This window comes from Triturus cristatus, chromosome 10 (genome assembly GCF_964204655.1).
Source record: "Triturus cristatus chromosome 10, aTriCri1.1, whole genome shotgun sequence".
Lineage (NCBI taxonomy): Eukaryota > Metazoa > Chordata > Amphibia > Caudata > Salamandridae > Triturus > Triturus cristatus.
Genome location: NC_140593.1, coordinates 1130484142 through 1130510867, shown reverse-complemented (window position 1 = coordinate 1130510867; position 26726 = coordinate 1130484142). Strand labels below are relative to the sequence as shown.

At 44.3% G+C, this 26726-nt stretch overlaps 1 protein-coding gene across 2 annotated transcripts in view; it reads right to left on the bottom strand.

The window, feature by feature from the left end:
* The window catches only part of NHERF2 (NHERF family PDZ scaffold protein 2), a 347541-nt gene extending 337708 nt beyond the window's left edge, over positions 1 to 9833 (bottom strand). Inside the window, exon 1 of one of the 2 annotated variants that reach the window (XM_085629400.1) lies at positions 9462 to 9833. In XM_085629400.1, the coding sequence (XP_085485526.1) occupies positions 9462 to 9671 (210 nt within the window). In that variant the 5' untranslated portion in view covers positions 9672 to 9833. The remainder of the gene's footprint in view (positions 1 to 9461) is intronic. The other variant, XM_085629399.1, reaches the window with a different exon arrangement.
* Positions 9834 to 26726: the final 16893 nt, after the last annotated feature.

Below are 26726 nucleotides of genomic sequence, written 5' to 3'. Positions count from 1 at the left end.
CACCAAATCAGTCAACTGAAAATGCACATCTACTCCTAGAGGAAAAGGGGCATTTATGCAGGCTTACAACATGTGCAAGTCACTGGTAAACCCCTCAAGCTACACCCGAGAGACATCAAAATCACATACCCACATCTTAATGAGAACACACAGCCTCCTAACAGAGAAACACACTGAAAAACAACTGGCAAAAAACACCGCAAGCCGAGCCAGACTCTGGGCTGCAATGGAAACCTCAAAACCAAGCTGGAAAGTCATATGGACTGTCGAAAAGGCTCCAAGACTAACCCAGTGGCAGATCATAGACTATAGAAATGCCCTAACATAGCCTAACATTTTGTTAAATAACATCTTGGCTAAAGCTGGCTGTTTGTGTTGCCTTCTACTCCAACCTACCCAGAATTCTGGAGGAAGGGGGCCTAGGTCTACGTATAAGCAGAATGTATTTGCCTATTCTACTCTTGGTCTATAATATCTCTATAGCATGACAGAAAAAAAGTGTTCCCTGCCAAGTAAGCATCCCTCAGTATGTCTTCAGTATAATTCTGAGAGGGACACTGTATGTACGGTGAGCTGGTGGGCATATGGTCCAGGGGCGGGGATGTGGAGTCTGGATGTCACTGTGCATGGCTGAAGGGCTCTCCATTCAAAGGTGATGTACGCTGTATCCAAGTGCTATGGGCCACAGCCCAACTGGTAGGGACACTACAAGATTATGGAGGAAGAAGGTCCAGTTACGAGACTTGCAAGTTTCGGCAGTGACTCATTTGTTCCTAATTGGGACAAGAGCACTAGGGAATATTTTGAAATTGGACAGATGACCAAACATTTGTCCAAACTGCGAGTCTGCCATCATTTCATTTTACACAACTTCGCAGTCTAGAAATGGGCCTCACGGCAGAGAATCAGGTCCCGACACTGGCTGCCTGCGCCTAGACACATCACATTCAAAGTAGTGTTTAACAAGCCACACCAACCACCACTCTTCCCTCAAAAGAAGCTCAGCTCCTTTCGCCAAACAAGACCAAGAATGCTGGCCCCATTCTTGGCCACTGCACCCTTCAGCAAGGTGCGAGCTGGCGATGCTCCCTTCCTGTCCAATCCGCCAAGCTTTCAAACACGATCCCCGCTCAATCAAGATAAAACAGTCACCTTGAATTCCGGAGGGCCTAAAAGCTGGCTCTTGCCACTCACATATACAAAAGCTGCAGGTGACCAGCTTGTCAAAGAGCAGTGGGCCTGTGCGAAGGAGTCTAAGCTTCTGGGCAGCGATGTAGCGTGTTTGAATTATACCTGTGAAGCTCCCCTACCACCTCCCAGATAGGACAAACTACATCTCACTTTCTTCCAACCATACACTCCGAAGGGCGACAGGAACCCAGCGCAAATCGAAGCGCTTTGCAGCCTAGCCACGAGTATGAAACGCTGTACAAATGCTGCAGGAACATACACCAGTAAAGAGGCCCTATTGCATCCATAGGTCTGTCCGAAAGTCCTGCAAACAAGTTTCACTGCAGGTTAGGCCGATTATTCAGAATTCCAAGCAGATGCCTAGAATCTCGGAGAAGCGTCTAGGGGTTACAGCTGACAGCGGTATCAAGTTTAAACAAGACGGGCAGGCAGCCAGCCTCTATCCTGGGAGCCAAGCACGGATATTCCCAGAACTAACAGCCTCATTAGCTACGCGCCTTTCTGGTCAGAAGACGAGGGACAACGCTTCGCGCCAAGCAGATTAGAAGAGACAAGAGAGAGTTATGCAACCACCCTTCAGTAACTCAATCAATCAGGGGTTTGTAAAGCGGGACTACTCACCCGTGAGGGTCCCAAGGCCTTGGGGCGGGGGGCAAGGAGGGGGTGCTGCTGGTCCTTCTGGGTGAGGAGGATCATTCGATGAGCCAGGTCTTGAGGTCCTTCTTGAATTTGGTCAGCGACAAGGATTGCCTTATGTGGAAAGGCAGGGTGTTCCATGTCTTGGTGGAGAGGTGGGAGAGGGAACTTCCTCCGGTTCGGATGTAGTGGGTCCTGGGGACGGAGGCTAAGGTGCGATAGGCAGAACGGAGTGGTCTTAACTAGCTATATGGAAACGGAAGACCCCAACAGCAAACATGGATATCAAATAAGAGTAGCCAAGGATTGTAGCTGCCACCTCCCAGCTTGCCGTTCGGTATCTAAGCGCTGAGAGAAAGTAAGCTTCGTGGTTGGCACTGTACAGCAGATCTCACTCTGGCACCTATTGCAAGTGTACTGCCGTTGCTACCCCCGAGTTCAGGGGTCACGAAATCAGCAGCAAGAAGAAAACAAAATAAACAGTAATGCAACGGTTTTGTTTAATCTCTGTAGCTTGCGGTCCATACTCTCCCATGGCTCATTGGCAGCAATACCAGGCTGATGACGGAATAATCAAGCAGCAAACATGTCACGTCATCAGGGACTAACAGTGCATGGCGTCACTTCTACGCCTACCATTTTCTGAATCTACTCCCATGCCGAAAGGCTCTGCGCCACAGTCTGTGCTTGATCAGAGGTGTGCAAAGAAACAAAAAGTTTTGAGGGCCCCCAAAAAGTGTATTACCTACATGGTTTACTTCAGGGCAGGCACGTGGGATGCAGCAAGATTCAGGTCCCTGTAGAGTCCAGTGGCAGGAGCAGGTTTCGCACTATGCTCGTCTAATTGTCGCTTTCCACACATTGATTGAACACGCCTCCATTTGTGTGTCTGGACCACAGGCAGCTTTAATTGTCTCCACAGACTCCTTCCACCAGGTCAGTCCGCTTCGTCTAAGAGTCTCTTGAAGTATCATTCACATTTCGCTCAGTGGCAAAGCAGGGGGGCATGAGTTTGGAGGACGACAGCCTCACCCCCCTCTTACCTGCAGCCATTGCAGGGTGGCAAATGCAGGAATTGTTAGCAACCCCCCCCCCCCTCCGTGCTCTTACCTGCGACAAACGCAGGAATAGACAACACACACCCCTCCTGCCGCCATGGGTGGCAAAAAGTCTAGCCACGTGACTGATTTCGCTTCCTCCCACCACACTCTACAGCAATGGGGTACTTGGTTAGCTCAGTTCAGTCATTGGTGGTTTTTTGTATCGAGGGCCCTGGGCCCACACGCTTAGCAAAGGAAGACAGGGCCACGAACAAGTATGTGGTACTAATAACTGGCCGCGAGCACATGCGCTCTGATCTTTTTTTCGCAGGGTCACCTGACCAGGGATGCCTGTGATGAATGGGTGTGGGGTGGGAGTAGAAACCAGCCCTCCTGGGAGTGTACCTAGCAGTGAGTGACAGCATTTTGCTCTTCCACACTAGCACATTCTGTTAAAAAACGTTCACATCAATGGCAGGGCTGAGACGCCCACCTCTGGTTTCATTTCATGTTTCTTTTTCGGTTTTTTTCTGTGGGTCATTTTGCACTTACTTTTTCTTTTGTAAATATATACACTACTTTTAAACAGCAGCATTTGTACTTTTTGTTACTTTTAATGTCTATTGCATAGGTTTGAGGAAATGAAAAAGAAATAAAGCCCAGACTTATTGACTTTTGTCAATTTTTTGTTTTGAGCAGCTATTGTAAGTGGAACAAAGAGACAAAGGAGATGGACTTGGTAAACAAACCCTAGTATCCCATATGGCAGGGGTGCCCAGCATAGGTCCAAGAGGGCTGGATCAATGACATTCTTAGCCGGTGTGCGCGATTTCACTCCTCTCTACTGGGAGGCCTTTAGTTCACATGATGTGGTCCTGTCCCGTCATAATCCGTTATTGGGAAGCAGTGTTGGCTGAACAATAAGCCGCAATGGACCGGACGCTGGAACTCACCCCTTTGCTGATGCTCTTGGGACTGGATGATGGTGTTGAGGGCTTTAGGGCAGACAGAGCATTGAGCAGAGCCACTCTTGTAATGGCTAAGAGAGATATTGTTGCACATGGGAAGGCTCATGGGGCACCAACGATGGCATTATGGAGGCGTGGGGTGGACTGGAGCGCGCAACAAGAAAAGCCAGTGTATGAGGCCAGCTAAATGCAAAAGTATGGGGGTTAATGGCTTGGGGCTTCGGATGTGGGCGGTGGATTAGAATCAGAAAGCAACAATTTCCAGGTTGCTTAATTCCTGAAAGTGCCGAGTTGATCACGATGAGTTTACTGCTAATCCCGTCTGTCACTGCACGACATGTACTGACTACGTGACTTTGTTCCTTTTAAAAAAAAACCAATGAAAATGTGTTTATCAAAAAAAACTGCTCAAGCACAGAGAGCAAACAAGCATTGGTGCTGTAGTGACTGTAGCGTGCAACGCACACAATGGTCAGTGGAATCGTGACAGAACGACACTTTTGGTAAAGCCCTTCGAGCCAGTACCATAGACTCGGATGTTGAAGAAGCTCTGGGACTCCGATCAATGGTAAACATAATGAGCAGTTCACCCAGGTCAGCTGGAGAATGGCAGCAGGGCCCTGATTAGAGAGACTCCTGGTGGTAAACAGTAGGTCTGCCTTGCCACAGTCTGCAGTGATCTGAATGCGAGAACTTTGGTAATACCTAGAGCCAAAGAGGACTGGCTGCAGAAGTTAAGTCAAACTCCCTTTCATTGGCCAACATGCAGAAAAGGGAATCAATGAGCTGAACTATGTTAACGTTTGCGGACATTCCAAATAAACTGGTGCGCGCTAGAGACCAACATTCCCAGCTATCATCTATGTAGGTGTTAAATGTACCCTACTCACACAAATATTGAGCGCACAAGAGCGGTGTTGGATGGGCGGCCATGTCGATTGTCGAATCTCTGCAGTGATGTTTCTTCACAGGGGCGATGTATGTGCGTTTACAACAGGTGACCTACCTACCTCCACACAACAACTTAATTCTTGCCAAGTACACATTTTAACAGATATGCTGTGGGCAATCTGCGATGGAGCAGGTACAGTGACCGTTGATATATCCAGACACTTGTATTCCCTGCCTCCAACTCGTGCAAAATAGTAAACAGATCTGATCACAGAGCCTGTGATGTAAATGAAGGTACAACGGTGGAAGTGGGGTGGCAAGCTGTTCTCTGGTGTTAGAGTGGGAAAGGGGCAGCGCAAGTGAACCTAGTCCCCTCTATACGGAGCCCGTTATGCTCTGAATCAGCACCTGATGGGCTAGCCTTGGGCATTGTACTCAAAACCATGCCATACTAAGGGACATGCCCTGTACATTTGGAAGCTAGTCTCCTGCACTGCTCTTAGCTGGTTTGCTGCGGAACTACTTGCACACAGCTCCAAACACAACACAATTAAAAGTATCCATTGATTAATTTTTAACAATGGAGTCAAATCTGCCAGCCATTTCAAATCCGGTTCTCTTTTACCACCAAGTCCTCACCAGTTCTGAACTACAATTTAACTTATTCTGCAAACGAAAGGGTGATATCAACTTTAGACAATACAGAAAAATGTTCATGCTGTTGGCTGACACTATAAGGACAGTATTTATAGACTGCAGTGCAGGGACACAGGCAGTAGCATGTGGAGAAATGTGGCTCAATGGTTAGAGCGGCAGACCCTGATGCAGAGGTCTGGCCTGGGACCAGGGTTCAATTCCCGCCTCGGCGGCTCTTGGATTCAATTTCCCCGGACCTGATAATTCTCGCCTCGGTGCCTATTCTAATCATGGGTCCCACTGTGCAACTCTGGGCAATAGCTTGCTTAATCCCCACAACGGCCCCCACAGCTAGGATGCCTGGCTTCACCTTGGGGGTGCCCAGGAGTGGACATCTCACAGGAAAACCAGGAAGGGTTCCACAGTGGTATGAATACAGCGCTACGAGACCTCTGGGTAGAAGTGCGCTATACAAGTACAAATACATTTACATTTAGCATAGGGTGATGGACAACAGACGTGATGGAGGGAGGATGTGGACCAGTAAACAGTGACGCTGCGACTTCTCGAATAGCTGAAGATTGAAAAGAAGAGGACAGGGTACCCAAGGACCACAGAAAAGGAGGGACAAGATAGGACTAAACAATTCAATAATGCTGCTCAGTCGGACCGTGGGACCATTCACCTGCGATATGACAGGCCATAAAAGGGAGGAAAAGGGGGCAGACTTATGGATGGGAGATGGATTTAGTCTCCATTTTGGGTTTCCTACAGTTAATGCTCAGAGCCAAAGTAAACTGTTTATCCTGGAGTATCAATCACATCAGATGATGTTGGTGCTCTCTTAAGGCCTGTGGACGGATCTTCACAATACTGAAACCGACCAGCAGTACAGTTATGGTAGAGTTCTATGGCTAGAAGGCACAATTTCAGTACTCAAATGCATTGGTATCCACAGAAGTTACAAGACAGTAACATCACCACTCCCACTGACTGTGGGAATATGTGACCTACAGTGGAGATGTGGGCACCATTTACTACTGCCTTAAAGAACATCAACCCCGCAGTTGTGAGCGCTGGTCCATCAGTAGGCCTGGAATAAAAGTGTGTGTGGAGGGGGGAAGATCACAAAAGTCACAGGAGTAAATCAAGCAACTGACCACAAATTCCATGGGAGCAATTGAGCTCCAAGACCCATTAAGGTACTTCAACTGCCACGTCAGCTGCAGCACCCGCACCACCCTTGTACAACGGTGGTAAACATACTCTGGTTTTGTAATTCCACTCAACAGATCTAGATAGTTTAAGTAAAGCAGTGTGTTTCCAAAGAGCGAACTATTTTTAACCCTGAAGATGCATCTGCTACTCACTGTGAAATCTCAGATGGAATGCTGAAGAGGCCAAGGCGGGGGCAAGTGTGTGCTATAGGGTAATGCAGTTTGGGTACCTGGTGGTCTACCACCGCCATGGCACACACAGCGCCAGGAAGTGTAGCAGAGTTTAACAGGATCTGGATAGAAGTGTTTGTTGATTAAGAGTTTTACTAAATGGAGTGAGAACTCCCTCTCTCTCTTAGGAAGTATGTTCCTTATTGAGACGAGGATATGTCTGGTCTCTCAAAGGACTAATGCATTCACTCCAGAAATCTGTATATGACCCTCTGGTTACAAGTTCGAATAATGGAGCGTCTAAGCATTTCCTCCTTCTGAAGCAAATAAAATTACCATCATTTGGTTGGGTAACACTACATTTCAGTGCGAAGAGACCCACGGGTGAACGTGTGCTTTATAGATACAAGTTGTGACTGCGATCAAAGGTAGAATATAGTAATATATAGCACTGAGGGGTCAGCTTTGAGAAGTATGTGATTATGTTTTAATGATTGACAATTAGCATGAATGGTAATAAGTCTATATCTTGATATTCTGAGTACACAGAAGAAGTTGATTGAAGAAGGACAGCAGCTGTGTATGACAAATCTTCTAGTATCCGCACAGAAAATGTGTGAAAAGAAGAGTAAAACAGAAGCACTGAAAAAGGAAGATGAGGGGGGCATGGTATGGCGTCAGGTGGGCATGGTATGGCGTCAGGTGGGCATGGTCAGATGGGAAAGGGTGAAGACAGTCAAGGAAGGCTCGTAAGTAGAGAGGCATGTGTAGGACACCAACCTAGCTGTGGACTGGATAGTGAAACGCAAGTCTGTTTGAGGAAGGAACAGTAGAAGAAACGCATACTGGGTTTTAAATATGGCGAGTCATTCCCACCACAAATGCAACACGAGTGATGAGGGCAAAGAACAAATCAAAGAGAAACAAAAGAAGAGCTGGGATAGTAGAGGCTGCTGGTGTAATCTGGTTCACTTGGTTCAAAAAGAATTAATCATGTTGCAGTATAAAGGAATGTACGATTACGTTTTCCTCCAGGTTGTTATGATAAATACGATTAAAAAAAGGGGGTAGGATGCAGAGCGACGACTAAGGAAACCAGAAAGGATAAATACAGTGGTTATACGAACTCGGCTGTGGGTCACCTCCATGCTGGGAGTGGAGAGAACATAGTAATATGCAATGGACAGACGAGTACTGTAGTAAGGATGGTGGGTGCCTTGGATCATCGGGGTTCACAATAATAAGGATAGCAGACCGGGGGTTTTGTGGAGTGAATAAAATCAGTCCCTACAACTGGTGGAATACCTGCTCTGTACTGGAAAATATGAATTTTAGGAGTAAAGGTAGCTGGAATATAGGGGAAAGGATAACAAGAGTTCAGGCACTAATAGTGGGAAATTAGGTTTCGTCTCTGTCTCTATGTTGAGGAGGGCAGAGTGGAGAAGGCAGCATATGGAACAAATATGTTCTGTGCATGGTCGCATTATACAAGTTACGAGGATACGAGTTGGGAACCTTGAAACTGAGAATTGGGTGGATCGAAGAGACAAAGACGGCTGGATAGAGGCCCTGCAAGTGTTACAGGATAGCTGGATGGGAAACCTGTAAATGTCATGAAATGGCATAATGGAAGCAAGTGACAGAGGATGGCTGGATGGATGGGAAGCCTGCAACTAACAAAAGATGGATGATGGCAACAAGTGACAGAGGACGGCTGGGTGGGAAGCCTGCAATTGTCAGAGGATGGCTAGATGGGAAGCCTGCAACTAACAGAATGCGAGTGGATGGGACCAAGAAGGCGAGTGGATGGGACCAAGAAGGCGAGTGGATGGGACAAAGAAGATGAGTGGATGGGACAAAGAAGATGAGTGGATGGGACCAAGTGTCACAGGAGGACTGGAAGCCTGCAACTAAGTAAGCAATACAAAAAAACCTGAATCTAAATATTGCAACCAAAAGAAATAAACTAGAAGGCGACCCTGCAAGTGGCAGAGGAAGGTTCAATGGTGAAACTGGTGGCGACTGGGGGACGGGGTACCTGTAAGGGACAGAAGATGCCTGGGTGTAAAAGCTGCCTGCGACAGAGGACGGCTGACTGGAGACACTGCAAGGGCTCGATAATAACTTGATTAGAAGTGGTATCGCGATTGCCTACCAAATGCTGGAAGGCCAAAGGCTGAGAATATACGAAGAGAAACATTAGCACGTGCTGGGTTGATTTGGCACTGGAAAAGGCCCTAGGCACTTTCCAAAGACGGCAAGAGCTGAAGGAAGAAGGTTGAAGTTTTTATTGCAGATGAGTAGACACCATTACATTTTGGTAATAGTTAAATCTTTTGTTTACTTAGCTGCACAACAAAACATGCGGTAGGAAGAGCTTTGTAGAAAATATTTGCTGCGAAGACAAGTATTATTTCAAAACAAATTATTATTAGTCGTATCTCCAAGTGACGCCTTAAGGTGTGTGTGAGACACCTTTTGCCAAGTTTTAATGAATGTTTTACTGATATCACTTTGCATTCTGGGACTTCCATTTCAACTTTCTCTCCATATATTACACCCTATATTACCCTAGCATGCAATGTGCAGTCGGGTGTAAACTGTCAGCGCTGCGCGCTGTGATGTCAGCACAGCGCCTGGAAGGGATGTTTCCAGAAGTTTTAGCACCTGTTGCTTTAGGATCACAGAGGTATAAAGGTTAGCGCCAGTACCTGGTGGTGGGTCTCCTTCTCCACGTTGGCCCCGTTCACCTGCACCAGGCGGTCCCCCGCCTTGAGCCCCGCTGCCTCGGCCGCAGAGCCCGGCTCCACCTTGCGTATGTACTGCCCGCTCTTGTTCTTCTCCCCGTGCAGGTGGAAACCATAGCCGCCCTCCCCTTTCAGCATGTGGCAGAGCCGTGGCTTCAGCTGGTTCGTAGACATGATGCCCTCCTGCCCTCTCGGGTCCGGCAGGAGCTTTCAGAGCGCGTCCCGTGTCTCCCGTCTCCCGGCCGAGCTCCCAAAAAACTCCGTCGGCGATTGCCTCTGTTTTCCCCTCAGCTCTAAACTAGTGACAACACTGAGGCCTCTCACAGCCAATCAGACAGCCAGTTTAAAGTGACTGCCAGTTTTGGGGCGGTACTGGGAGGGGTCACGTCAGTACCGCCCCGGAGGAATCCGATTGGTTAGAAATTGCTGTCAGTTGAGAGAAAGGTCCACCCAGGAAGGGACGTACTATGCGTTCGGTCCCATTACCACTTTACGCTAGTTTGTTATTGACTCAGCTGCGGTGGTATTGCTTTCTGCTCGAGGGAGAGCAGCTAGCAGCTTAAAATCCGACAGGCTGCACATTTCTTGGCCGTGCAGACAAATTGAGGAAAAAATGTGGTGTTACGGCCAGAGTTGCCGACTTTGGATCAGGGGAAGCTAGGCACAAGTCCCTGGTTTGGCTCAACATCCTAAAATTCTTGGCAAATCTCCCCGTGCCTAAAAAAATACAAACAAATGTGACCTTATGCAGGGTACAAGTCCTATAAAAACAAGTTGGGGGCCTAAGCAAGTTAGGCAGTATGCAAGTGGCATCATGATGTCACAACGCATGACATTACACGTGGCATCACAGGAAGTGACCTCACAAGAAGAGACATCAGATATTAAGACCTCACACATGTTTATCAGGTTTATCACGAGTAAGCACATTGGGAAATGTAACAAACGAGATTTGGCACGGGGTTGTGCCAAAAAGGGGAGAGGATGTGGTCCGTCTGCTAGACTGCCGGCTTTGGTGCTGGAAACCAGGGTTCGAGCCTCGGGGTCGCGTCCACATCCTGTGATTCTGGGCAAATCACTTAATCTCCCCGTGCCTGTATGTGTAATGTAAATACGGTGCTCATGTAAAGCGCTCCAATACCCTCGGGTCGAGTTCGCGCTATATAAATATGCAACAAAAAAAAAAAGTGGCTCAAGCCAGACGCAAACTCTGGGCCTCAACTAATACATTATGTTTTCTAAACCCTGCCACAAAGAAATTGGCAACAAGGAGAAGCATGGTAGTAGATCTGTTCTGCTTAATTTGTTGCAAAGTTTGTATTTTAAAATATTTTATGGGGTGAAGGCATCTGCTGCAGAGGTGTCCAGTAAATCTCGGGGAATAATAATAATGGTGAGATAACTCTGGAGGTTAACGCATTTGTTAGAGATCTGTATTTTGTGTAGTCCCATATTCTAATCAAAGTAGTATAGAAGGTTTCGGTGTCTCTTGCAAAGCACATTATGTTAAAAAATAAATAAAATAGTGCTATTCAAATTGTTATTTGTGTAAATACTGGGAGAGACCAACACATCTGACATTCATACAATGCATGCACTTATATACAGTGACTGAACAAAGTCAAAAGCATGCCTCTCTTAAGTACCTGTGAAGTGACAAGTTGTGTGCTTTTGTTTCTGTTGCATTTCCATTTAAGTGTGAGGCTCCAGAACGCCCCCAGTCAGGCTACTCGATCCAAAGGACGCCAGATGGCCGCTTAACTTCTGCTTTATCTTTGGCCAAGCTGGAGGTGGAAAAAAGACCCTGTAGCTGCCTGCACGTTGCTGCTGTGAAAATAGTGGGTGGACGCCGTGTACCAGTGCTCCAGCGGAAAAGGACAAACTTACATATTCTCCCTATGTCACAGACTCGTCATCACACTAACTCATCCATACATTCATTCATTGGTGGGGCCCATAACACCAACACTCATATGTCTCACTCGAATCTGTGCACAGGAGAAAAAGCGCTGGACATGTGGGGGTACCTTGTTACTTATCAGGAGTAATTCCTTTACATTATATACATTATATACATCTGCACCTATAAAATCCTGACTTTGACATCAAGGCACTCCACCACTTGGTCGACGGACCAATTAGACTGGTTGATGGTGATATAGAACCAGCTAAAACACAATTTAAAGCCTAGGAAACATTTGTTTAAATTCCAGTACTCAGTTAAAGAATCACAAACTCATTTCTTATTAATCCAATTTTTTTTAATCCAGTATTAGTTTGCTCTGCATTAACTTTTAGGCACTACAGAATATAACATAATTAGATTTATTTCAAAAGGACATCAAATATTTAGAGCATAAGCATAGATTTGCATTAGATTATCTTTACCAAAATCTTGAAATTGGCGACCCTCCGATCACACAGAGGATTATTCAAGTCTCTGCGACAATCTCCAGGATAAACTGTCCAACCCACGACAATATTCAAACCATCAGATTGAATCGCTCTCTCGAATTTAAAGAAACCCAAGGTAAACCATGGAAATCTTCATCAGCTCAACGCAGACTCAACGCCATAGACGATCATCCCAGTGAACCACCCCCCTTTGCAGATCAGAGTCTTTTATACCCTTTTTCCAGCTGACTTCAGATCAATGTGCAACAATTTTAGGGGTAAAACAGTTCCGATTGGCTAATCCAATCCAATTTGTAAATTCTCTGAGTTTTCTCATGTCCGACTGGTTTCCCATGAGACCTGGCATGTCAGAGAACAAATGTATATCCTTTTCTGCATTTCACAGGCAAAAGTTCCAGAGTTAGAATGGACTATTGTCCACTTAGTAGTTCACATCGTTCATCACTTGGCAACCCTCCATGCTCCTATCCTTGACAAGGGACATGCTGGTACAGGAACTAAGGTCACTTGAAGATCTCCAGAGCCATCCGATTCTGCGCAGTAGACATCGCGCTCCATATTAAGTACTGCGCCCTAGCAGGCCCGAATGCCAACTTAAGCAAAAACAGACATAACAGTAATTAAAATATAGAAATGAAGATTCTAATGTTTAATCCCACACCAATCCCAATATTAGTATTTTCCTAGTTTGTAGCAACATTTAAAGCAATAATACCATTCTGCATGTCTAAAAGCACAAAACATCACAAAAGCAACATGAATCATGCAATTCTCTATTTCACCACAATCTAAAGTTAGTTTGTGTACCATAGTTAATTAATTTAGTTGTTCTGCCATGCAAATAGCATTTTCGTCCCACGTGTATCTTGTGTTTATCAAGGTGTAAGGATTGCTTAGTTGTTCCACTTCCAACTAATTAGTACATGTTAATGCTTAGAATGATTATGTAATTAATTTCATGCAAAATAGAGGAGGTATACAAAATTTAGTTTTACCTGCTCCATCACCAGCGTGTACCCCCGATTCGTGCTCTCACCATATATAATGTTACTGGCAGTTATGTACATTTTTGTAATTTTTTGGGGTTGAGTTCGCTATATAAAACTGCAAAATAGAAACATGCGTAAAGGGTCCCCTCACATGTACAGGGCAACTAAGGGATTCTGAAGTCAGGAACTGTAAGATTCACCTTGTAAAACTTAGGAAGGTGGTGCCTAAAATAGGACAGCTGAGTTTAGTTTTACAAACTGACTCAATGACAAACTGCACAGACTTCATATTATGTGGTGTGTTTTAATGTATTTATTTTTATTGTCTGCATTATCTGCACACATTATAGAGCACTATAAGCATTGTAGTAGAAGGCAAAGCATTTGTTAAATTGTATTGGGGTATTTAGAAACACGCCACCCTACCCCAAGGAGACACCCGAGGGCTATAAAGTACGTGTCCCCTGTGACTGGAGATGCTCATACAGACGTGCTTGCAATGAGAAGTGCTGCCACTGTCTGTTTGGTATTCCACTAAACACACAATATATATACCAAAAGCGTATAGAATGGGGGAGGTTATGGGGAACATACCGTATAAGAAGGTAGAAGATTACTGATGATGTGGGTTCAGAGGTCTTTCCGGGATATCAACAATGAGGGGGAAAATCCAAAGTACAAAGGTCCAAAAAGTCTTGGGCTGTATTCTGAAAAACCTCTTGATGCTTGTGTTTGTAGTAAGTCCAATGCTTTAAATGGGCCGGTAAGGTCCGGTACTTAGTACCGGAACTCTGATTTGAGAGGAAGAGTACTGGCACTTCTCAACACTGCTGCTATGCATTTAATAGGAGAGTACCGGCACTTCTCAAGTGCAAAGAGTTACTCTCAATAGTGAGTACCTGCACTCCTAGATTTCCATTTAAAACACTAAGTGATTTGTATTTCCAGACTGGCAAGAGATGTGCTCCTTGTGCATATGCTGCCAGATATGTTTAGCGGCCAGGTAGTCAGTTTTTTCAGGTGATGTGCTTTTTAGCTCACTAACAATTTTAAATTGGATTCAAGCATGAAAAGGGAGCTAATGCAGACCCTTCAAGATGCTAGAGATGTGCCTGAACTTTGTTTGGTTGATGATTAATCGAGTAGCTGCATAGAACAAGCATTGATAAATGCATTAGGTTTTGCCTATGTGATTAATATTACGTTTTTTTGGTTGTTAATTTTAGCTTAGTAAACAGTCGTGCAATATAAGTCACTTAACCTTCGTAAAAGCGTTATGGCTTGTTTATTGAGGAAGGCTATATATGCAGTAACAGCGTTTTTCTCACAATTATGGATTTTTTTACGCATTTGCCATTTAATCCATCATCAGAAGCATAATCTGCAGATTTTAACCAAACAAAAAAAGTTTCTAGCCAAAATGGTTCAAAAGTTACTGAAAACAGTGACATGGGCATTAGGAAGACAATTAGAACAAAATGGGTGGCGAGTAGTCTTTAATGCAGACGGCTTAGTACCATGAGATATATGAATGGTGAAATGAATACAATTAAATGTGGTATATAAAACTGATTAATTACATCGCCTAGATAGGACAGAACTGCGGTCTGTAATGCTAACAGAATTTATACCGCACATTGCTGCCCTGGTTAGGGCTTCCCAGTGCCGGAGAGCTCGACAATAGTGCATATCCTCGCTCAAGCTTGGTATGAAACGCAATGGAAAATCAGATCATTATTTGTATGCCCAGAACGCATTTGTTCATGTGTGGCAGACTATGCCACACGTTCAGTAGTGCCGGAAATAATGTATTTTCATATTAAAGGTACTTTCTTATCTCCTCTACCTGGTACAACATGATCTGCATCTATCGATATGGGTATATAAAGTTATGCACTATAGTGAAAATATCAGGCATGTTAGAATTAGGACTGAGATAAGCAAATCAATTTCAGTGGCCAAGATAGAAGGAACAGCAGCATAAAACTTCCATTTGGGACTGAGACAATGAACCCTTCTGAGAACGCCACTTTTGAACACATTTTCATCGCTCTGGAGACAAGTTAAGTTTCTGTTTATGCTAAAATGTTTTTTGTATTTGTAATCATTATGCTTTTCAGAATACTTGTGTACAAAAGAAAAACCCTCACCGCTACACATTGCATTAGAAGTCTTGTTTTAATGTGGAAATTAACTATTACATGTAGTCTGCAAAGCAGTACAAAAAGTGGTTTTTGTCTGTTAATTTTGCTGTATGGTGGTAATAATCTCGAATTTAACCTTTCTTGTAGTAATAAATGCATGTTTTGTAATACATTTGTTGTAAATAACGTGCCATATAATTTTCTCTGGCATAAGTATGTACGACATCCACTCTAAAGAGTTTTCTCTCGTGGGCTACTTAAAGTACATGGCGGGGAAAGGCTCTATTATTCTGTCATGTTATTAGGTTTCACCACAAAAATACAGTTCAGTACATTTCGGTTGTTTGAACAGAGGTTTCTTTAAGGACTCCCAGTGATGGCAGTCGGTACTAGAAAAGGACAGCACAATCTTTACTGTCACGCTTGCCTTTCTCATGCTTTACATCACTAGTCAATCAAAATCTATTGCGTTTTATACGCAAGGGTGACTAAGTGGTTCACCTACTGGTACTAGTTGCATTGGGATTGCCAAAACCAATGGTAACATCTCATCTGCTGCAAGGGACGGGGGACGACTGTAGCGTTGAGGAGGTGTAGCTTGGGTGATGGAGGTGGAATGTGACGGGACTGGAGAGCAGTGATGGAGAGTGGCATATTGGATGTGGAGAATGGTGGATCTGGCAGGTTTTGGTAGCAGTGTGTGGAGGTCATGCATAGTGGTGGTGGGGAAGAGTGGCACAGGTGGACAATGATGGTAGTGGAGAGTAGTGGTATTGGAGAGCATGCTTGTGAAGAATAGTGGTGGTGGTGACCTGAACACCAGACACCCCGACACAATGCTAAGGTCCAAGTCATAAAAAGACATCAGGCAGTAACATTTCCAAAAATGTTGGCGGGTTAGGCTCACATTGGTAATTGAAGAAACAATTCCTTCAACAAACACCAGTCTCTTTATGCAAGGGTCTCCTCAAGATACTGTAAAGCAATATATTTGGTCTATTGAAAGCACCCTCATAAGTCATAAAATATACGGATGCCTACATGTAATGATGGATAGGGTGGAAGCACAACTGGATCCTGCGTGTCCATTGAGAGGGGTCAGCTTTCTGTGTAGTATAAAGGGCATGTGTGCCTTCAGTAAGGTTTTAATCTGCCACTGTCTTTAGTTTGAAAAGTACAAAGGAGTGCATGGACTCTAAAACAAGCACAGCGCAAGCACTGTGCATGCAAAACCTAAAAAGGGTGGGGACACAACCTAGGTAAGCATTTCTCCTAGTGGGGCCATTAGCGCCAGTGTTTGGATGGGAGGGTCGATTTCAGAATTAAAATAATGAAAACAAGTGAGAACGAATGATTTGGTATTTCCTGGAGATTCTGTCCTTTAACAGTTGACGCACATTCACGTCTACATCAATAAGTTGTCAAAAGCAGCAATTATTTCAAGAGGGTTCTCAAACCAACCCAAATGTGGTCTCTTAAAAGGGCCCGCGGTCTTGAATAAAACAGACTGTTCAATATTTTGTTCCAGAGGGCCAACTCCTGGTGAAAGGTTTTGAGGAAAGAACCCAGTGGAACGAGGAGACAGTTCTTAAACCTCGCGCATGAGCGGAACAAAAGCGACTCTATTTTATTACAAGAAGCGTGTAAATAAATGTTCTAATCAGTGCAATACTATTAGATGTTTTTGTTGGGGGGCGGAGGGGGCTAGATCAGTTGGTAACATGGATTCCTCTGGCTGAAGTGGGATTAAAAATTCACTTGCATGGCTCTCTGGTTTACCCCTTTTTTAAGTTTCAGCTATAGAGTACTTTTGCTCTTTGTAGGCAGACCTGCTGTTTCCAATACAACACATACTTGGATTGGGCTTTGGGTCAACCCCTTGTCATGTCTAGATGGCTTTGTTGTTTCTCATTTGTCTCCTCTTTATCTTGATTCAATGTCTTTCCTCCCCATTCCTATGTTTGTTCCGCTCAGGAGAATTTCAGTCTCAAAGTGCTGTGATTAGATGACTTGTATCCTTCTACTACATCCTTTTGAGGACTCTTTTTAATTTATATTGAGCACTCAATGGCAGTGCATGTTTTGCATTGCTCTCTTTCACTGCATTTTTCCCTTCCCCCCACTTTCCTGCATGATCTCTTTTGACTTTCACTGTATGCGGTGTTTGAACAAAATATCGGACACACAAATATCGTGGAACAGAATCTCTTGTCAAAAATATCGAGGACAAGAATATTTCTAAGGTCATTTTCTATAGGAAAGTGAAGTTTTACTATATATAGCTCCAGCTATATGTACCTTGATGATATGCATCTTCAAGGTACCTAGATCTGGAGTTAAGAATAGTAAATGTATACTTACCTATTTGCACTTACCTTCTCGATATTCTTGGCCTCGATATTTTTGACACGATATTCTGTTCACACAATATTAATGTTTCCGATATTCTTTCACTGAGCCCGCACTCATGCACATGTAGCACATCAACAACCATCTTGGGGTGGGTTTTCTTTAAAAGTAAATGCATTGCGTGATTGCTGGCTATCCCTTTGAATATGTTTGGCACATGCCTTCACATGACAAAAATTCAAGACCTTTTTTTTTTCCAATGCTTTTTTTTTTGTTCTCCTGTGTAAAGTGCAGCTCTTGCCCGACTTCGTTACTCTGACTCTTATTCCATCGGTCTCAGCCTTGCTGTCTTCTACTGTCAGTGTTCAAAAGGCTTCTGTTTTGCAACAAGTTACATCTGACTCCAAGCTGTGGACTGGTTGTTCCAGGGCTCTTTCATAAGTGCAATAAAGTTTGGCTGGCAATCCACTTTTTTGTCCTTAGCTGGTTTCCAGCAGGACTAATGAAATTAAATTATACTTATTAAAAGTAATAACATCAAAGACATTTGTTTTCAGAGCAATGACAGTAGTTGCAGACTCAAAATAATTAGACTGATAGGCACCACCACAAGCCTTCCTTTGGAGTAAATCCAAAAAGTAATTAAAGTTAAGATCAATCATTAAAAAAAAAAAAACATGTGATACATTTTGGGAGTGTTGTTGTACATTCTCCATCGTTTTGTCAGAACAGGGACTACCCTTTATAAACAGCACCTGGAACCAAGGACAATTAACACCCGTATAACAACAGTTCCTTGCAGTCAAACACTGGAGCAAATTAGGAGGTTTCCAATGGGTCTAGCACATAGATTACGCAACAATCAAACAAGAGTAGAACACATACTTTGTATTAAACTAGTAATTCTGATAAAATATTACATATATGTACTCTTTTTATATGTTGAGTAAGTGCTTTTGCTTACTTTTACCATTAAATGGGCTATTGATGTCAATTTACCCAATATTATTCTTGTAATTTTGTTATTTATCACATCCGTATCTTTCTAATTGTTATCACAGTGTCACTATTTTTCACCATAAGGAACCATGGATATGAGTAATTGTTTCTCACACATTGATTGTTGTTTTATAATAATGATTTATATTGATTAAGTGTTTTTTTCGTATCTTGGTTCCGGTGGACAACTCAGGACCTTTTGGTCCATTTTATGGTAGCCTGAGCCTTTTTTTCATGTTTACTGGAAGCACGTCCGCCAGCCATCTTGGATATAATTGACGACCCCTTCCATGCCCTAATACTATCCAATAGGTCGCAGAATGGCAACTCAGAACATCTATAAGTAAGTGCCCACTTCAGTGTGTTGGTGATGGATTCCTACTTTGCCTCACCTAACGCATTAGATTGTCACTGCAATCTCTCTTTTTCAGACTTTTTCAGTATCACCTACAGTGAGTAGACTTTCAGTGAAAAAGCTTTTTCTTTACACCTGCTCTGACCATTTACTATCTCATTTTACACATTAAATGTCATTTTTTTGATAGTACATGGCTCGCTGCTTCTTCAAATTTTGACATTCCTGATGATGGCCCATTAATTAACTTGGGTTGAAACTCTGTCAATGTATATGGTAAATGGAACCTATCTGGATTCATCCACATTCTGACTAACAATACTTTAGATGTAGTAGCGTTATCATTCAATCTTTGTAGTCCCATTGCCGGTTTTATGGTGTATTCACTATATTTTGACTACCTTTCATATTGTGAGTGCCTTGAGCTCCAAGCACACCTTCTTCCAACTGTGAATCTGTACATGTTGTATTTTTGCACAGTATCTGTTCTTCTCTTCTTTGATAATTGTATAATTAATATGCTAGAAACAGGGGCAATGTTCCAATTTGCTCACTGTTTGACCACATAGAAATGTTATTGTACATTCCGCAGCCATCGCAGATATGGTTTAGCATTAAAAATTAATATTTAAACACAGTGGCAAGATGGCTAAGCCTGAACAGGCATCCCAAAACTTGTGGGTGAGGATGGCACTTGAGTGCCACAACAAATGTTTGGTATTTCATAGGGTCAGATTGTAGTGTTTGTTTCACTGACCAGGCTTTGCAGAGAGGGTTGGAGTAGCATGGGCGTACAACCGCAGTATAACTGTTGCTAGATTTATGAAGAGAAGTAGATATACTCTACCCTGACTGATAAGGCCACCCCAAACATAGGTGCCCTGGGAATGACATCGACTGAAGAGTTGGCAAGGGAAGTGAAAGACGTGTAATGGTAGAAAAATGATATATCTGAGTAGGGTTTTAATGATTGCCAAGTTCCTGATAACTGCTATGTTAGGTTGATTTGTGTAGCACACTAATCATCTGAGAGAGTATCCAAGCGCTTGGGCAGGTGTGTAGGTGTGTGGTCCCCAAGGGACTTATACTTAGAGCCAGGTCTTCATCTTCTTGTGAAACTCAAGAAGTGAGGCAGAGGCTGTGATGAGTTAAGGAATGTCTTGTGTGCGATGTAGGAGAATAAGCAACTTCCAGTTATGCTTTTATGGATGCAGGGAGTATGTGGTAGAGGCAGGGCTTCTGCATCTGGTGGGTTGCTGAAGTGTATGCAGCTGTTCAAGTAGTCTGTCCCTGTGTTGTGTGGGCTTTGCATGTGTGTGTGTGAGAAGTTTGAATCAGCTGCGCTTGTGAATGGGGCACGAATGAAGCTTCAGGAGATGTGATGTGAGTGCGGCATGGCAGATTGAGTATGAGTCTTGCAGCAGTATTCTGGATGGTCTGGAGTGTGTGTAGGAGTTGTCTGGAGATTCCGACATAGAGTGGGTTTCCCTATACCAGCTTGCTGGTGATAAGTGCATGACTGTCCCTCTGGTGTTCTGAGGCAACCATTTGAAAATCTTTCGCAGCATGCATAGGATGTGGAAACAGGAAGTACACACTGCGTTTACATGAACCATCATGTTGAGCTTTTCGTCTAGGATGAGCCCTAGATTTCTTGCATGGTCTGTGGGTGTGGGTGTTGGTCCTAGCTCTGACTGCCACTAGTTGGAGTCCTATGGGGAGGTCTTGTTGAGGACGACCAGTATTTCTGTGTTACCAGAGTTGAGCTTCCGGCAGTTGGTTCGCATCTAGTCCGCTACCATGGTCATGCAGATGGTGAAGTTGGTTCTCTTGGTAGTTGCCTTGTTTTTCAGGGAGAGGATGAAGTGGGCGTCATCGGTGTAGGAGACAATGGTGATGCCTTATGATCGGATCGTGTTGGTGAGCGGCATCGTGTGTATGTTGAGAATCGTGGGGCTGAGGGACAATCCCTGTAGAACTCCGCATATCATTTTCTTGGTCTCTGATGTGATGGGTGGGAGCCTGACCATTTGGGTCCTTACCATGAGAAAGGAACACATCCATTGAGAGTGGATCCTTGCATGCCAATCTTGTGGAGCCTCCTGATAAGGGTGTTGTGGAGACAGTGTCAAAGGCCGCGAAGAGGTCGAGCAAGATGATTCGAAAGTTGTCACTGGGCGCGATGAGTGTTGTTTCAGTGCTGTTGTACTTTCTGAATCCTGATTGAATGCTGTCTAGAAGATGGTTGTGAGTTGCTTTTGATAGCCTGCTCAATAACTTTGGCTCGAAAGGGGAGCAGGGAGCGGGATCGGAAATTACTCAGTTGATTCGGGTCGGGTGAGGGCTTCTTGAGGAGGGCATTTATTTCTGCACGTTTCCATTCATCAGGGAAAGTGACGAATGTGCTGAAGGTGTTGATGATGTGGGTCAAGGTGGTGCTGTTTCGTGCCAGGGTGGTGCTATTTGGGGATTTTCCAAGGATGTAGATGTCTTGGGGCATGGGTCTGTTAGTGCCCGTGAGTGGAAGGTCTACAGGATTGCCATATGCCATTTCTGGTGTGGGTTGTCCATTCAGTCAGGTGGCTGTCTTGGTTTGTGGTGAGTAGGTTAGCATTGAGTTTACTGGGGTTGGGTTGGTGTGTGAAATTGCTGTTAATGTTTGCAATTTAGCTGTGAAAGAAGTTGGATAGGTTATCGCAAAGTTGCTGGGAGGCAGCGATGTTGTTGACAGGGGCTGAGGGCGAGGTGAAATCCTTGACGATCGAGATCTCTTTGCAGCTGTTGGAACTTCCCTTGATGTGGTACACTCGTGCTTTTTACTTAGTGTCTCTTATTTGCTGGTGATAGCGTCTGAGTGCAACTTGGTAGGTATAAGACAGTACGGTAGTCTATACCACACTTATCTGATGCTTAAACGGCTCCACAAAATGTACTTTCCATGAGCCAGTTGTGTGCCCGAGTTGTCATACTGAAAGGGCCATGTTGTTTCACATGATGTGATCTTTCCCTTTCTTTAGCAGCTTCTGGCAAAATATGATGGGACTGTGTCATAACCTATCAGTTAGGAAGTGCTACAAGTGCCTTGAACCTGCCCGCTAGGTCTTATGGTTAGAACGAAACAGAACAAAATGGAATGTAGATTAATTGATTTGGCTCCGTCATTGGCCAGACACCAAGTTCAATTTTGTGCAAATCCAGCAACGTCCCACAGATACAGCAGAGTTAAATAGGCTAGATGAACAGAAGATAAAAGTGCAGTTTCTGTAGCGCAACAGACAATAAAAGGTGGCAGTACTGGAATAACCTTCAGGGATATGGTCGCACTTGAACTGAGCAGAACAGATTCCAGTATGCCCTCCCTGGACATAAAAGGACAGGACATAAATGACTATATCATTTGACTGTCTTAAAGCCCACCCCTCCTCCCAGCCATGTTATACCACCCACTATTCATCCATCTGTTTTCTTTGTGGGCCAATGGCTTTCACAATTTATTCCGGTCCTTTTCATAGGGATTCATAGACAGTAGTCGGCTATTCATTTTCACCTGATTTTTTAAAACTGGTAATGATTCCTTTTCGCCCCTTTCGATGTCGAAGAGATGACACTTTATCTACTAAAACAAATTGTTGCTGTTGAAAGAACACTGATCATATAGCTTCCATTCCAGTTTTTCTACTATAAAAGTTTACGTGTTTTGTGTTATTACAAAAATACAAACTGTCTATAAGTCCTTTCCTCTGGCGACGATCCCACAAACCTTATCTTCACCTGACTTGACAGCCCAATGTGGGGATTGTCTGCTGGAGGCAACCCCCCTTTGAACTTGATCTCCCTTTGAGGGATTTTGAGTCAACTCAAATCTGGAGCACCCCCCAGCATTTTAAATTTCATCTCTGAGACTGTATAACCAGTGATCTAGGATGTGATAAACGCTTCGCTGGTAACGAGATTAGTGCCCCCCTGCTGGAAACAGGCAATTGTTAGAGCTCTCTTAAAAAAACCTAACCTAGATTCTGACGTGTTGGCAAACTACCGCCCTAATTCACGATTACCAGGAATTGGTAAAATAGCTGAGAAGCACGTAAACCATACTCGCTCAACCTTTCTTGCAGCTTGTTGTTATGGGATTTTAAGAATGTTAAGAAAGATTCTCCCCTTGCTACCTTTCTCTGGGAGAAGAGTGCTGGTCCAAGCGTTGATCTTGTCACGCCTTGACTACGCTAACGCCCTATATCTGGCAACCCCACTTGCTAGCACCAAAAAATTTCAGATAATGCTAAATTGTGAAACACGTCTGATTACGAATACTTCTAAACGCCTCTCAGCTAAGCTCGCGCTTGCATCACTTCATTGGCTCCCTATTCAAGAGAGAATCCAGTTCAAGGCTTTGTGTATTACACATAAAGCATTCTCAGGCATGGACCCGCCTATCATTAGGTCCATTATTCAACCCTATCGCTCTAATAGGTCTTTAAGGTCAGATAATAAACAACTGGCGGTAGTGCCAAAAATAAAAAAATAAACAAAGCGGAGGGCGTCGCTTCATGTAAAATGCCGCTAAGTTATGGAATCTCTTGCCCCTCTGTACCCGCCTTGAACCAAACTACCTGACCTTTCGTAAGCAGGTAAAAACCTACTTGTTTCCCTAACACTGCCCGAAGTTGAAGCTGCACCGCTATTAGCGCTGGGATGCCCCCAGGCAGCCATGCGCTCTAGAAATGTATTTTCATTCTTTTCATTCATTACATGCAGTTTAATGTTCACATTTAAAGCCCCTTAGTACTTTCCTCACTCCCCAAATCTCTGCAGTTGTTAATTTTGGTTGTGGTTCAATATTTGCATGCTACAAATGCAAATGTAGGTTCTTTGATTTTTTAAAAGAAGCAAACTGGTTATTCATTTCTGAATAGGTCTGATTTCAGAATATACAGTTATCTGAAATCAATTTCTTGAGCTTACATTACAAATCGTGCAGACTCACACCACTTTTTGCTTACTGTCCTTGGGTTTCACCACAAGAAAGCCAGCACTTTTGTAAAGTCATGCTCTTTTCATATTTTATTTTGTCTATAAACCTACTCAGGTAGTATGTTTACCTAAGTACTGAAATAAGAATAATAGAGTTTTGTTTGTACCATCTTGATTGTTTTGATTCAGCCAGGCGAAGTCTGCTTCTAACATAGATGAGTATGATCCAGCGGCGACCAGCACGGATCAGAGGTAGGGGGCGGGAGGTGGGGAGGACACAGTGGAAGCGGGTATTGAAAAATAAAATAAAAAAACGTACCTTCTCGCAGTTTCCTGGCCGCGTCTCTCCTCTGTAGTCCTCCTTCGCTGGCCTGAACAGGAAGCACACCCAGGCTCCCAGTCAGCCAATCACAACGCTGCTAAGCCCCGTGTTTCAGCGCTCAGACACTGACTGGGAGCCTGGGCCTGTTCTCCATGCAGGATGTAATGCAGTCTGCATGGAGAACATGCGAAGTGCGCAAGACTGTTTGGCCAGCCCGAGAGGGCCGGCCATGCAGTCATTGTGCACTTAGGAGGGTGCTATCACTCCTCTCCTGCCCTCGTCCCCTCACGCAGAGCTGCAGAATTAAGAGAAAATGAAATGATAATAACGCGAGTTATCATTTTATGTTTCCTTCATTTCACTGCTAAAAAACAGTAAGGCAATGCTCCTCCGCCTTATCGAAGAAGCCGCCACTGGTCTGATCTTGCTCCCAGTCTTTGACGTTGCCCCATACTTTACCTAGAAAAGCTGTGGCAAGAAGACATAGGACCCAATTTAGAGTGACGGAGTACCCTGTACTAAAACTATTGGTCTGCCTGCCCTGTTTAGGGTCCGGTGGCCTGCCAGTTTTCTGTCGGTGGTACTCCTGTTGGCTTCGTCAATGGAAATCTTTGTCCGATGGTCTGGCGGAGGGCTGACCATCAAAGTAAGGGAAGCAAACTGCCCATACTAAGAGTCTACAATGCAAATAATGACAACCACACAAAATAAACTCCTTGGGTCTGAGGGTCATTAGTTATTTGTTTTTCAAAACCAAACTCCTACTTTGGGTGTTTGTTTTTGAAAAAAGCATGGTGGATGGCTGTCAAAACTGATGGCGGACTTCACCACACATTTGTTTCCTTTGGAGGAACCGCCGTGAGAGCGGTTCCTCTGAAGGCGCAGTGATCACCAATAGGCCTGCAGCAAGAGAGTAACCAAAGAATTAAATGACTCCCACTTTGAACTACAAGCGCTTCAAACCCCCATCAGGGGTAGCAAGCGCTATATAAATACAAATCTCTTTCCCTCTTCTATCCTGCCACCTACCCTCTCTCTATCCAAATAACTGAATACCATATCCACCACTCAAATTACTTCATATATCACTATACTCATTTTTAACACTAATCCTTTATGGGTTACGGAGTAGCGTGCTACTTGCCAGAAAAGCGCTTCAACACCCATCAGGGGTAACAGGTGCTATATGAATGCAAACCTTTTTTTCCTCTTCTATCCTTCTGCTATCATTCCGAATCCAAATAACTGACTAACCTATCCACTACTTAAAATTACTTGCATGTTTCACTATACTAATTCAACACTAATACTCTATGTGTCCTGTAATAGCGTGCTATTCACCAAAAAAGCGCTTTGATGCCTCATCAGGGGTAGTAAGCGCTATATAAATGCAATTACAATACAATACATATCTGCTACTAAATAAGGGGGCGAAGCATGCGTCCATTTTTCTTACCTTCTTTCCATTTTTCATTCTTTACAACCGTCTTAATCTCCTGCTTTCTTTTTTGTCTTCCATCTTTTTTCTTATTTTTTACTTCTTTCCTTTTCTTTTAAGCTCATGCTTCATTTGCCTCTCACTTACCTTCTATTGAGGATTTTCATCACTCTCCGTCTCTCTGTAACCATGTTTGGTTGATTCACCACTCCTTGTCACTACTTCCCCTTAAAACAGTGTCATGTTATCTTCTTTGTTGCACTGTTATTTATTAGCTTCTGCTTTTGTTTTGTAACCTGAAAGTCACAGTTCAAAGAAAAGAAAAGCCATAAAAACATTGTCATCTGTCCAGTGAGATCCCTGCTGAAGCTGGTACCTGCTCTTTAGTTTAGAGGGAGCAAGGGTGACTTCCTCAAGGGCAGTGTGGGTGGAAGTTAGAAAGCGGAAGCAAATCCCTAATCTGCACCCTTTCTTTTTATATTGTTGGCCCGCTGCGACCTCTGAGTTTGCCAGGCAGGAGTCCTTCAGGATGGTGGATGTAACATCCTCCCAGAGTTTGACGGGCCGCCTGCCAAACCCTAAATCACGACCTTATTGATGGCAGGAGCGGCTCCTCAGCTAAGGGGGAGGAGCGTCGCCCCACTGCTTTTCAGCACTGCAAAAATGGAAAAATAAAATGATAATAGCACGCTGTTATTGTCATTGTATTTTTCCGTGCTGAAGGAGTTCGGTGAGGCGGGGCTGGGCTTTTTAGAGCTGGGGGAGGAGTGGTATGACGGTTTGGACGGCCGTCTTCTGCCAGCCAAACAGTCATGCACACTTAGCATGTTCTCAACTGGGCTGTAATACACAAGCTTGGGTGGAGAACATACACAGGCTTCCACTGCCTGACTGAGCACTAAACCACAGCGCGTTCAGTGCACAATGCGGACAGCAGCGTTGTGATTTACTTAGAGGAGTCTGGGAGCCTGTGTGCTTCCGGTCCGACACAGTACAGAGGACGGAGAAGAGGCAGTGGCTGGCCGGCAGGTATGTGCTCTTTTCTTTTTTTTCTTAAACCCACCCCCCCCCCCCCCCCCCCCCCGCCCCACTACTACTGGCCAAGAGCAGCCTCCGTTGGGCAGAGGATAAAGCGGGCACACTGGTTGGACTTTGAGAAGCAGCACGAAAGACGGAGCAGGATGACTGGACACTGTGTGCAGGAGCTCAAGGCACTCGTAGCAGGCGTTCAAAGGACTGGGAGCAGG